The 14,554-nt window shown below is 38.5% G+C and overlaps 1 protein-coding gene across 1 annotated transcript in view; it reads left to right on the top strand.

Annotated features, from left to right (window-relative positions):
• Positions 1 to 314: 314 nt before the first annotated feature.
• LOC136120640 (flavin-containing monooxygenase 5) overlaps positions 315 to 14,554 on the top strand; it is a 28,327-nt gene continuing 14,087 nt past the window's right edge. Inside the window, exons 1-4 of the mRNA XM_065874157.1 lie at positions 315 to 449; positions 10,417 to 10,605; positions 12,548 to 12,710; positions 14,258 to 14,400. Coding sequence (XP_065730229.1) covers positions 315 to 449; positions 10,417 to 10,605; positions 12,548 to 12,710; positions 14,258 to 14,400 — 630 coding nt within the window. The remainder of the gene's footprint in view (positions 450 to 10,416; positions 10,606 to 12,547; positions 12,711 to 14,257; positions 14,401 to 14,554) is intronic.

The following is a 14,554-nucleotide window of genomic DNA, read 5'->3' as shown; positions in this document are numbered from 1 at the left end:
TGCCCTCCAGATCGAAACTGAAGGATCTGCCAGTGTTGGGGCAAAGGCAGCGAGGTCGGGCACCGCAGCAGAGCTCTCAGCTCTGGGTCTTCCAGGCACAGGGCTCACCCATCCAAGGTGTAGTAGTTCCCGGTGGTCCACGAGGACACTGGAATCTGGGTTCCCCAAAGGCACCTGCTGTTGCAGAATTTATCTAAATGCCACGTTCAAGCTCTTCTTAGAAAGGTATTAACTGATGTGTGTTTTCTGTCTTTTGTCATCCTTTCTTTAGGACAGGTTACACTGACACAGCCCAGTGACGATCTCTGGAGACCATGACCAAGAAAAGAATCGCTGTGATTGGGGGAGGAGCGAGTGGGCTCACGTCTATCAAGTGCTGCCTGGAAGAAGGCTTGGAGCCCGTCTGCTTTGAAGGGACTGATGACATCGGAGGGCTGTGGAGGTTTCAGGTAAATCTGGTTCCTTAATACTTGGAACTCTCGCCGTAACTAGGTGCATAAGATATTTTACCTCGTGTCAGGAAGTATAATGGGCTTCACAGTGATTAGACCTGCCAGACTTCAACCTGCTGACCTCCTCTCAGCAGCCATCACCTCAGGTTCTATGCAGGTCCTCTTTCCCTATGCTGGCAGCAAAATGGGACGCAGGTATCACTCATTTTTTCCTTCCCTGATGTCTGTGAAAATGGCACAGAGATCATTTTCATTTACAGATCTTCCTTGATTTACAATGAGGTTACATCTTGATAAGCCCATCGTAAATTGAAAATATCCTGTTACAAATGTGTTTAATACACCTAATCTACCTAACACCATAGCTGAGCCTAGGCTACCTTAAACGTGCTCAGAACACTTACATTAGCCTACAGTCAGGCAAAATCATCTGACACAAAGCCTATTTTATAATAAAGTGTCGAATAGCTCATGCAATTTATTGAATGCTGTATTGAACATGAAAAACAGAATGGTTGTTTGGGCGCAGAATGGTTGTAAGTCTATCAGTTGTTTACCCTCCTGATCCTTCCAGCTGACTGGAAGCTGCCACTGCCCAGCATCACCAGAGTATGTTACAAAATATCGCTAACCCAGGAAAAGATCAAAATTCAAAATTCGAAGTGTGGTTTCTATGGAATGTGTATTGCTTTTGAACCATTGTAAAGTCAAAAAATCACAAGTTGGGCACTGTCTTTAATGAGTTTTGCCGCTATCCAGGAAAGGGTAACAATCTTGATGGGGGGGTGTAGCAGAATGGCAGACATGTAAAGTGGTTGCTCTTGGTCTGCGTTCATCGGTAAGTGATCTAGAATACTGCTAACAACTCCTTCCAGGAATCCCCCTTTTCAATCTCTTCTAACCTTACTGTTTTTTTTTCTTTTCTTTCTTACCTTCCTTCCTTCGTTGCTTCCTTCCTTCTTTAAACAATTCTCTAATGATTCTAGTGCTTGAATAGGATATAAAATCTGGCTGCCTTCCTTGCTTTGCACTTTTCCTTCACTTGAGAAATCAAAGCAGTAGTCCCGTCTTCAGAGAAGGGCAGAGGGCACCTGCAACTGGGTTTTCTTGTCCTTGCACAGACTCAGTTTTAAAGTTGAGCTGCTTTAATATGCACACCGAGCCCTACAACTTGTTACTAACAGTTAAGGTATCTTCTTACTTAAATGATAGTTAACCTTATTATACGTTAAAGAATATCACCCTCCTTAACTGATCTCCAAAGCAATATCCATTGGGTTTGCTTCTCAACTCACTTTTTAATCCAGTGTTTTAAGTGTATTAAGATGTCCAGATTTGTTTCATATTTCGCAAAACGAACACGGTGCTGGCCAGCTACTTAGAAGTGGTTCCATTCGTTCATAGCATTCCTTAGTAGAACAGCAGTACAGTTGTTTTGCATCCGGGCTCCGTCTTGGGGACTAACTCTATTTGACAATCGTCCCTATTCGGATCTAGGGTGGATACTCCTTAGCACACCATGCATGCCTCGGTCATAGTCAGTCTTGGGCATGGCTGAAAAGACTGTTAATAAATATTTTGTAATCAATAGGAAATTTTACTTTTGAAATCCAGCCACAACATGGTGTAGACGTTAAGAGCACGACTGGGTTCAAATCCTACTGTGACCTTGGGGAAAACCATTAACCCTCTCTGTACCTCTGTGTTGTCATCTTTAAGAAGGAGATAATACTGGCACCCACTTCATAGAGTTACTGTGGGGATTAAGTGAATGAATACTTATGTCATCACTAATAACAGTGGCACAATAATTGCTAAACATCAGTTATTATTCAGTAGGCCTAGAGTGTGGCCCACACATTTGGTGTCTGGTAAGCATCCTAGCCAGGTCTGGCAACTACTGACCAGGCATGAAATTAGTGAAGGGTCCACCATCCTACCTGATTATCAGGTTTTATTTCCAAAGTGGTTTAAACTTCTTCTCTGTTAAAGACCCAATTTGGAGTGTTTTCTGATTATACTCTTGGCAAAATTTCAGCACCTTATAAACTGCTTTCTTGAAAATAAATAAGCTATATTTCATCATAATGCTCTGACTACTGTTAAGACAGACCACATCTGTGTCTATTACATTATATACAACATACATATATTTTACATATATTATAAATGCACACACAAACACCACTATATTTCTAGAGCCACGGGGGATGCCTGGCATATATTAGGCACCAAATATATTTACGTTTTATAAATGAATCCTAGAGAAGCAAAATATCTTGGGTGGCTGCTTAGAATGCTTGTGGAAATAGAGACCTTCATTCTCACATATTCCACAGTTACACAGTTGTGGAGCCTGAGGTATTATAAACATCCATTAATTGCAGATTAAACATGTTTTACATGCTGATGCTGGTTTCCTCAAGAATTGCCTCAGATCTGCTTTTCTGTGACCCCCTTGCTTGTTATTTGGAGCCTTCCTCTCCCCCATCCTACCCCCCCTAAATTTTCTGTAATTCATTGGGGGTTTCATATATAGGATCGTCCCAAGCACTTTGGAATTCCACCATTGCTACCGGGTGTCCAGTAAGCCGCTGGCAACTCAGGGCTTCCATTTTCTCTTTCTTGTAACAGGTCTCAGGGACTCAATATAAATTTCTTTCTTCTTGATCTCCTCATTAAAGTTAGACCAGACTGATGCTGAAAAGTCGGTAGAAATGTGAGACATATCACTTTAATTTTCATACTGCAATATTACTTTATGAACGAAATAGCTTAAAATGATAAATCCCTTATGAAATGCTGAGGGGAAATAATTTTTAATATTCTTTAGTCAATCTGAATTTTAAAAATCCTTAAAGCATACCAAAGCAGTGCTTCTCCAACTTTAATGTGCACATGAATCCCTGGAGCTTTTGCTGAAGTGTACATTCGGATTCATTAATCTGGGGTGGTGCCAAGATTCTATATTTCAGGTAAAGCCCCAGGTGATGTTGATGCTGGTGATCTGATAACTAGAGTTCACGTAGTGAGGTTCTAAAGTGTATATGTGATACAAAGGTACCATATGGATATAATATAATATAAAATGGGCATATTTAGTACATTTCAATTTAAAATATAAAATTAAGTAATAAACACCCTTAGATGAACGGGTGTTTTTAATCCTTAAATATATCAACCCCCCCCCCAAAAGACAACTGAATGGATACAAAAATACTTAAAAGAGGGTAACTGTAGAGCAGTGGCTGTCAGCTTTGGCTGCAACACTGAACAATCACTTGGGGAACTTTAACAAACTTTAACAAATAATGATATCAGTCCATCCAGATTCTGGTTTTATTGGCCTGGGTGCCAATAAAGGTCTCCACTAGTTATTTCTAAAGTGCAGCCAACATAGAAACCTTTGCCCTTCAGCTTTTACCCCAGGTTTCCCAGGTGATAAATGAGGATGACATTGCATCTTTAAAACAAAGTCGCTAACAGTTCATTGAACAAACATTTCTGAAGCTTAGACTGTGTTAGATGGTGTGGAGACACAGAGTTATATAACCTCCTGCCACTGCCCTCAGGCATTCTGCAGTTTAGCTAAGGATGTATGGAGAAAGGACTTCTGAGGTGGATGGGATAAATTCTGGTGCCCTGAGCTTTCCGGGGCCACCACATGACCTCTTACCAGCAGATCTCAACCTTGTCTACACATTAGACAAGAAGCAATTAAAACAGGGTCTCTGGGAGTAAGGACCAGGCATTAGTATTTTAGAGTTCCCCAGATGAGTCCAGTGTGAAGACAACGCTGAGAACAACAGTCCTAAGACAGCTTCTGTCCCACGGAATTCTGAGACTCTGTCAAAGGAACAGAAGATCCACACTGTTCTCACTCCTCCCACTGAAGGGGAGTCATTTTTCTCCTTTCTTCTGCCCTTACTATTGCCTCCAATCCCTTCAGTTCCAATTACACTACCCTACGTCCCTTGTTCTCTCTTTTCTCATATGAATTTCCTACTCAATGCGAGTCATGTGCTTAGGCAGGAAATAGAATCAAGATACATCTCTAGAGGGTAGATTATTCGCCGATGGTAGGAAATACTAAAATGCAGGAGCAGAAGCTTGTTTTTCCACTCACTGACCCAGTACTGCTCTGCCCTCACTCTCTTTTATAAAGCAGTGAGTTGACAGTGATGAACCCCACCTAGGATCCAATCAGGTGTTTAGAAGGGCTTGAAGGTTTTTGTTGACACACAATAACACTTTGTTGTCTTAGTTGCTTGAAAAAGAATACAAATATATGATTATTGTCACAGGGGTAAGATCTGTGATTCATTTAGCTCAGTGAACCCAACACACCTGCTGTGGAAAGCATGGCTCTACTCCTTGTACTAAACTTTGAACCCTTGGAATACAGGGACAGACTTGTATTTTTTAGCATTAATATAGTGTTTTTATTACAGAGGGACTTCAGAAATATCTACTGAATGAATGAATGAAGTCGAATTTAAAAGTTAGGAATGTGTCTACCCTTGCCCCCTCAAACATCTTGGTTCTAAAAGGACCCTACCACTCATTAATTTAATTTTTTTAAAAAAACGTTCTATATACAAACAACATGTTTAAATAAACTTTGAATTTTAGAACTGTGTTAGATTTACAGAATCATTAGGAAGATAGTACGGAGTTCCCATACACCCCATGCCCAGATATTATTAACATCTTACATTAGTATGATACATTTGTCCTAATTAATGAACCAGTACTGATATATTATTATAAATTGAAGTCCATGTTTTATTCAGATTTACTTAGGTTTTTTTCCTAATGGCCTTTTCCTGTTCCAGGTGTTTCCATCCAGAACACCACAATGCATGTAGGTGTCATGTCTCTTAGGCTCCTCTTGGCTGTGACAATTTCTCAGACTTGTTTTTGATGACCCTGACAGGTTTGAAGATTACTGGTTAGGTATTTTATAGAATGTCCCTCAAATGGGATTTGCCTGATGTTTTCATCATGGTTAGACTGGAGTTATGAATTTTGGGGAGGAAGGCCTTGGAGGTAAAGTGCTATTCTTATCACATCCTATCAATGGTACATACTATCAAACTTATCACAATTGATTGATGTTAACCTTGCCGACCTGGCTTGAGATGCTGTTTATCAAGGTTTGCCACTGTAAAGTTGCTCCTTTTTTTCTCCCTTGTCATACTATACTCTTTGCAAGAAAGTCACTATGCACAGTCCACACTTAAGGTCAAAGTTGGCTATTCTAAGCCTCTTTTCTTTCCACATAAATTTTAGAATCAGTTTGTCAATATCTACAAAATAGCTAGCTGGTATGTTGATTGGGATTGCGTTGAATCTACAAATCAAGTTGAGAAAACTGACATCGTAACAATACTGAGTCTTCCAATCTATGAGCACAGCATATCTTTCCATTTATTTATATCTTTGATTTCCTTCTTCTATGTTTTATGGTATCTGCATATAAGTCTCATACATATTTTGTTAGATTTTTCCTAAGCACTTAATTTGGGGGGTGTTATTATAAATGGTACTGTATTTCAAAGTCCAATTTTTCATTTCTGGTATATGGGAAAGTAAGTGACTCTTGTATATTAACCTTGTATCCTACAACACTACTATAATTGCTTATTACTTTCAGGAATTTTTTTTTAATTCTTTTTAATTCTTTGGGATTTTCTACAGTCATATCATCTGTGAATAAAAATCATTTTATTTATTCCTTCCAAGGCTGTATACTTTTATTTCCATTTCTTATCTTATTACATTAGTTAGCATTTCTAGTACAGTGTTGAATAGAAGTGGTAAGAGAGGCTGTCCTTAACTTGTTCTCAATTTTATGGGGAAATTGTCCATTTTCTCACTATGAAGTACGCTGTTAGCTGCAGGTATTTTGTAGATGTTCTTTATCAAATTAAAGATATTTCCCTCTATTCCTAGTTTGCTGAAGGTTTTTAACATGAAGGTGTAGTATAAACAACATTTCTACAAAAATAAAAGAAAAAATCATACCTCCTTAATAAATCAATTTGTTTTTCCTACTTTCAAGTTTTATTGATTTAAAATAAATAAAATATACTCGTATAACAGGGGAGACATTATACAATGTGTGATTATATAAATATGGGTAGACATAGGTATACAGTTGCCCTAGGCATACATAATATTATATACTCGGTGATTAGAATGTGACTTGCATTTTGTCATATTACTTTTTCCACTTAAAGTTATATCATAGGCCATTTTCAATGTTTCAAAATCATAGTTTTAAGTATCTCCAAATTCAATCTCTATAATTCACTCAATAATTCATTTCAAAGCATTTATTAAGCATCCACTATATATGAGGTACTGTTTTGACGATAGAGCTACAAAAAATAAGACACAAATCCTACTTTTGGGTACCTCATAGTCATAGAAACAAATTCAGAATATCGTGTGTTCTAAGCTGCCTTGATGGCAATATGAGCGGAGAGCTTTGGCAGCTTGGAGGTTGAATGGGGCATTTAACTCAGTGGAGAGGACAAGAAATATTTCTCCAAAGAAGTGACATTTGATGTAACTCTTGAATGATAGATAGGAATTTTCCAGATGAAGAAGCTGTACCGTAGTGTTACAAAAGTTTAAAGTTGTGAAAGAGTCTGGAATGTTTCAACAACAATTTAATGACTCAGAAGCTTGAAGTTAACTGAGGAGAGCACTAAGTGAAGATACAAAGGTGGATTGGGATAGATTGTGAAATATGCTGAGTTTCAAAATAAGAAATTTGCTTTTCCAAATGGAATCAGTTGAAGCCATTAAGCAGTGGGGTGACAGGATCTGCTTTGAATTTAGCAGGATACTTAAGGAGTGGTGTGGAAGGTAAATTCTGCATCATACTGAGATACCATAATTTACTAAACCCTTTTCCTATTGGGGGAGGGGGGCATTTTAAGTGGTTTCTAACTAATAGATATTTTAAATACTATAAAATGAATATCTCTATGCATTTGGTTTTATATTATTTTGTAATTTTCCTTACAACAAATTTTTGTGAATAAGATTAAAATATCTTATTCAATTGTTTTTAAATGAACTTTGATATATTTCATTAGTTTGTTATGCATTATATAAATTTACTTCCTTTTTCTATATGTACCTTTCTCAATATAATTCAACATACATCTATTAAATATCTACTAAGTGCTATTTATAATTTTATATGCTGTAGGAAAGATCATGAATACAAGTCAAGGGGCCTACAATCTAGTTGGGGAGATAAGGAATAGACTATAAGACATTACGGAGGTCTTTGAATCCTAAGTTGAAAAATATACACTAGAGAAAATGGGGCAGCATCCAAAATTTTAATTAGGGCAGAGATACAATCATACCCTAGAAAGAACACTTTGGTTGAAATAGGTAGGATAGATTGGAAGAGACTTGTAAAAACACCATTAGCAGCCAAAGGGAATGAGATCTTGAAGTATGGGGCAGAGAAATGGGAATGATCTATTCAGGATTCTGAAGCTGAAAAATTCTTCTCTAAAAATGGGAGGAAAGTCATCTCTAATGTGGGCAAAGCCAGTGAACACTCTCCTTTGTGGCCATTTAATGTTCAATAATAGCCAGCATCCAAATATCTATTCCTGGAGTAAAAAGAGAAGAGGGGGCCCAAATTGGTTAAGGTAATTTTCCATAATCAAAACAATTTAAAAAAAATATAATAGAGTTGAAAAGTCATGGTTTGTGATATCTCGGTGACAGACTAATAGAACAATCTGGGTAGATACTGCTTTATTTTATGTGATCACTACAACAACCCCATGAGGTAGTTAGTAGAAGTTTTTGAGGAAGCAAAGAAGTTAACATTGATGGGGAAAGAACAGTGAACTGGGGTTTGGTATCAGCTAGAGCAATGCTTCTCTGCTTTCAGATGCATCTGAAACACTTGAGGATCTTGTTAAAAGGTAGATTCCGATTCAGTAGGTCTGGGATGGGGCCTGAGATTCTGCATTTCTAACAATCTTCCAAGTGATGCCCCTGCTGCTAGTCCACAGATCGTACTTTAGGTAGCAAGGATCTGGAGCAGTGGTTCTCAAAATTACAGTGAATTTTGTTGGGCATTAAATGGTTCTGAGACCAATTCCAATGTGTGTGTGTTTGTGCATGGGTGGCGGAAGGTCCCCAGTCACCAGCAAACAATTCTCAAACACTAGCAGGATGTCCAAGAATTCAACTCAATTCTGATGCCTATCTAACCAGAGACAGCGTCAGATTCCACAGATGGAGGGCTGAGTCCCTCAACCCCACTTCAGACACCAGTAATAAGCTCTGGTTATTACCTGGGCTTCTGAACAACCAGCTACAGATTGGAGGTTCCAACGACCCCCTCCTTGGATTTGGACTTCAGATGCCAGTCTCAAATCCAGGTTGTTACCTATATTTCTGACCAACTGACTATAAATCAGAAATTCCCACGACCACCCCCACCCCCACCCCCTGGGTTTGATTAATTTGCTCACAGAACACAGGAAACCCATTTACTCACTAGGTTACCGGTTTGTTATAAAAGAATATAATTTAGGAACAGGCAAATGAAAGAGATACATAGGGAAAAGGACACTGAGCTTCCATACCCTCTCCAGGCACACCGCTCTCCCCTAATCTCTTTGGTCCACCAACCTGGAAGCTCCCTGAATCCTATTCTTTTAGGTTACTATAGAGGCTTCATGACATAGGCATGATTGATGAAATCACTGGGCATTGGCTATTGATTCAACTTGCAGCCCCTGTCCCCTCCCCAGAGATCAGGGGATAGGCAACTGAAAGTTACAAACCTCTAAATACAGGGTTTCCTCCATTGGTAACCAGCCCCCATCCTTAGTTGCTTTCCAAAAGTCAGCATATTAACATAACAAAGGGTACTTTTCATCACTCTCAACACTTCGGAAATTAGGAGAGTTTTGGGAGCTCTGAGCTAGGAACTGTGGAGAAAGACCAAATATATACGAGAAATATATTTTGACCATCTGGATGACCAAATATGTATTTCCTATAAATCACAATATTGCAGGCATTTAGCTTATTTCATTTTTATGTTATAAATAATGCTATCATTAACATCCTTTAACATAAATCTTTGTCTACAATGCTGAATCTTTCTTTAAAAGGTTAAGTTGCAAGGGTTTCATATTCTTGTCACATTGCTGTCCAGAAAACATTGTACTAAGATCTCATTTCACCTCATTTTTGTTAACACTGAGTAATTGTCTTTGTAATTAGTAAAACCGAGGTACAATGGGAACACATAGTGGACAGGATGTAAGTTAGTACAGTGTTTCCTGGAGGACAATGTGGCAAGTGTATGAAACCCTTGAAACTTCCCAAGGCTTTGAAATATACATACTATTTAAAAGACTATTACTCAGATGGGCAGTTCTCACTTGGAGTCTTATGTCATAGCAATAAGGGGACAGCTGAGACTGGACATGTGCTATGACCTCCCTGCTCACATATTTAGAACGTCAGCTGGGATAACTAGACCTTCTGGGGGCTGGCTGCACATCCTTCTATCCCAAACATGCTCTTCACGTGGCCAGCTCAGGCTTCCTCACAGGATGGTGGTCTCAGGGTAGCTGGACTTCTTACGTGGCTGCTGACTTCCACCAGAGCAAGCTTTCTAAGAGACCCAGACAGAAGCTGCAAGACTACCTATCACTTAGTCTTGGAAGCCATTCAGTATCATTCCAACTGCATGCTGTTGGTCAAAAGCAAGCCATAAAGACAACTTAGATTCAAGGGGAAGAGACTGCATGAGGGCACAAATACTGGGAGATGTGAAGGGCTGTGGGGAGGGGACGTTTTTTAACTGACATTTTTTTCAGAAAACATTTTCAAATGTTTGTTGGCTGTTTATAAACCATGACGTTAATTCTCAGGTGCTATGAATGCTTTTTATTTACTGCAGGAAGAACCTGAAAAAGGAAGGGCCAGTATTTACAAGTCAGTGGTCATCAACACTTCTAAGGAGATGATGTGCTTCAGTGACTATCCCGTCCCAGATCACTATCCTAACTACATGCACAACTCCCAGGTCCTGGAGTATTTCAGGATGTATGCCAAAGAATTTGACCTTCTAAAGTACATTCGATTTAAGGTAGGGAATTTCGTGTGTATCTCTGTGTTCTGAGTTTCAAGTAAATGAATAACTCTTCTCATTTACCAGTGCTTATGTATAGATTGGTTTGATATGCTCATGTATCTATCCTATCCAGACAGATTCTACTCTATGTCTTCTCTATGTCTGAAAATATACATGGAAAGGTCCCTCTTCTATGTATTTTGACTGCAGATCCAGGAAGCCCCCTTCATTTCATTGCCTTCATTCTATATCATTTGATTACAATAAAACAATGAGGGGAACTGACAGGTATGGGAACTTTAAAACCTTCTGTTTCCACAACTTGCTGCTTAGCCCTTTTATACTTTCTGAAGTACTTTCCAGTGCATTATTTATGTGACCACAACAACCCAGTGAAGTAGGTATTGAAAACTTATGAGGAAGCAAATAAGTTAACTCTGGCGTAGAGGGAGGAACACTGAATTGGGAAGCAAAACCTTGAGTTCTAGTCTTTGCTCTACCACTAATCAACTTGTGACTTCAGCCAAGTAAGTTCTTCAACGTTGATGTATCTTAAGTTTATTTGTAAAACAAGATTATTGTACTAGATCACTTCATGGGTTCTTTCGTGCTGTAAAGTCTTCTGTGATATTCCTATCATTCTAAACCATGACCATAAAAGAATCAATACTTCTGACAGCTGGCAAAAAGCCCAAATCTTCTACCTTCTGATCATTCTACTAAATCATGCCTTTTTCTGTTTAATGACAAAATTAAAATGGCAATATCCAGTGACGACTTCCAAAGTCAATCATTTACAGCCTAGTGGTCCTTCTCTTCACTTCTTTAAACACTTATTGAACAGGTTTGTTACCATACTAAGCAGTGAAGACAGAAAAAAAAAAAAAAACAGTGATTTTATGGTCTAGTTAAGGAGATAGAAAAATGAAGAGAAATTTCATTGTAAACATAATTATAAAAATGAAGAGTTGGAGTGATAAATGCCACTGAAATCTATACATTGCAGCTCAGAGGAGGGACACAGCCCATCAGGGCATGAGGCATCAGACACCAGGGAAGTTTTCTTAGAGGAGATAATACCAAGCTAAATGTTGAAGGGTGAGTTTCTCCAAATGAAGAAAGAGTAAAAGGATTATTCAGGCAGAAGCACCAGCCTGTGTAAAAGTAAGAACATAATAGAGAGGAACTATAAGTAGTATAGGATGTCTCACGTATACAAGAAGGGTATCTCTATTAGTCAACGAAGACATTATGGTCATAAACCCTAGAAGCACAGGAACACATTTTTAATGTTTCCTTAAGCTGGGTAGAGTAACCTGTATTTATTATTATTTTTTAAAGCTAAAAATTGTGCCACTGACTATCCCATCTCACACCTTCTTTCTTTATAGTTATTTGTAAAATGGGCATTTATGGGAGTCAGAGAGGTTCATTTACATAAAATATGAGCCACTGAGATGTTTCTCTACTCTGTTAGGAAAGGGAGCCCTCTAGCTCAGTCACAAGTTTAAGGCCAGACAGTGAGAACAGGACTTGAGGTAAGAAGGCATCAGAGGGTCTCAGGATGTCTCGGGGTATGGGGAGGAATAGGCATTTCGTGCACGGAGTGTCTCAGAAGCACAAGAGAAGCCCAAACTTTATTCGAGTATCACATTGTCCTACGTATGGTCCACGAGAACTAGTAATTTGCACTTTTCTAGAAGCAGAGGAAAGTGCAACATTAGTCTGCCAACTCTGTTTTATTTAGCTTTGCCTCATGGAAGTTTTCTCACTCTGACCACAGCCCCAAACAAAAAAGTTCTGATTTGTGGAGTACGAAAGTCAAATACCCCTGCATGAGGCATGTTATGTGGTAGCAGCCCTTTGTTTACCCTCTGCAAGGAGAGTCCTGTCAGGGAAGGTGTCCACTATTTAGGCTGTGGTTATAGTGCCCTATGGCTACCCCTTTTCTTTTCAGACCACCGTGTGCAGTGTGAAGAAGCAGCCTGATTTCTCCACTTCAGGCCAATGGGAGGTTGTCACGGTATCTGAAGGGAAAAAGGAGGTGAATGTCTTCGATGGAGTTATGGTTTGCACTGGCCATCACACCAATGCTCATTTACCCTTGGAAAGCTTCCCTGGTAAGTAGCCTACAAGGAAGGAAGACACTGGAACTATGCTTGTGACCTGATCCCTAAAGAATGGGAGGATTGTTGTCTGAGTGATTCCTACCTTGGGATGAAATAAGGCTTATCCTAATTCTGCATATTCTCCTGAAAGATGTTGGGGTAACTTGTATTAATGCTATTTAGGACGTAGAGATAACAGTAATTTCGGGGACTAGAGGAAAATTAGAAGCCTCTATATTTAGTTTCACAATAATTTTAGTTTTTTTAAGGATAAAAAGTTGATCTGCATTAGATTGAATGAGGCCTTTTTTCTTCCTAAATTTTTATTGGAGAATAGTTGATTTAAAATGTTGTGTTAGTTTCTGCTGTACAGCAAAGTGAATTAATTATACATATACATATATCCACTCTTTTTTAGATTCTTTTCTCATATAGCTCATTACAGAGTACTAAGAAGAGTTCCCTGTGCTATACAGTAGGTACTTACCAGTTACCTATTTTATATATAGTAGCGTGTGTATATGTTAATCCCAGTCTACCAGTTTAGGCGTCCCCCCCCCACCTTTCCCCCCTGGTAACCATAAGTTTGTTTTCTACCTCTGTGAGTCTATTTCTGTTTTGTAAATAAGTTCATTTGTACCTTTTTTTTAGATTCCACATATAAGTGATATCATATATTTGTCTTTCTCTGACTTACTTCACTCAGTATGACAATCTCTAGGTCCATCCATGTTGCTGCAAATGACATTATTTTGTTCTTTTTTATCGCTGAGTAATATTCCATTGTATATATTTACCACATCTTCTTCAACCTGAATGAGGGCTTTTTTAGCAATTGCGGAAACAGAAATATTGAGTTTCTAAGGAAGAAAATAAAGCTTAAAGAAAGAGCTTGATTAACAGTCTTTGATCTGGATTTTCATTCTTTGGGGAAAAAAGCACTCTATGTATACTTTAGAGTATATAAGAACATATATACTCCAATTGGAATGGAAGTAGGTATTTACAGATGATGAAAAGAGGGGGTGGGGGATGGGCAAAATAGGTGAAAAGGATTAAGAGATACAAGCTACCAGTTATAAAATAAATCAGTCACAGGGTTGTAATATACAGCACAAGGAATATAGTCAAAATACTGTAATATTGTAATAACGTTGTATGTTGCACAATCTATATAAATATCAAGTTACTATGTTGTACATCAGAAACTGATATAATATTATGTCAACTATACTTCAATAAAAAAAAATAAACAGGATGAAAAGACAAAAGAGAATGGAGGTTTTCTGAAGCAGTTTGGATTTGAGTCCACAGGTCCAAAATACTACCAGATCCTGAATTAAGCAGACTACTTATGAAAAGGAAATCACAAGGTTCCACTCTGAGGTGATGGGAAAAGGAAACAGGCAAAATATTCAGAAAGGCAACAGTGCACCTGAGTAAAAGGAGAACATACAGAGAATATATGCATAAACTCTACACACTGCAAAAAAGTGAATGATTTAACAAGTGATATCAGATAAACCATCACCCAATAATTATTTTCCCTTCTCTTGTAGGAATTGAGAAGTTCAAAGGACAGTACTTCCATAGTCGAGATTATAAGAATTCAGAGAGTTTCACCGGAAAGAGAGTCATTATAATTGGCATTGGGAATTCTGGAGGCGATCTGGCTGTGGAAATTAGCCACACAGCCAAGCAGGTTTGAATTAGTAAATTATTTACTTTGCTTCACCAAGGAAGCTGCAGGTGGACCCAGCAGAATGTATGGATAGCTGCATGCAGCCCATCAGTGCCAATGGCAAATGCAGGGCTTGGTTTCACTGCCTCAGTTGGCAACATTTTGACTGATGATG

This window comes from Phocoena phocoena, chromosome 1, assembly GCF_963924675.1.
Source record: "Phocoena phocoena chromosome 1, mPhoPho1.1, whole genome shotgun sequence".
NCBI lineage: Eukaryota > Metazoa > Chordata > Mammalia > Artiodactyla > Phocoenidae > Phocoena > Phocoena phocoena.
Note: the sequence above shows the minus strand (reverse complement) of the source record. Positions and strands in the feature narration are given on the sequence as shown.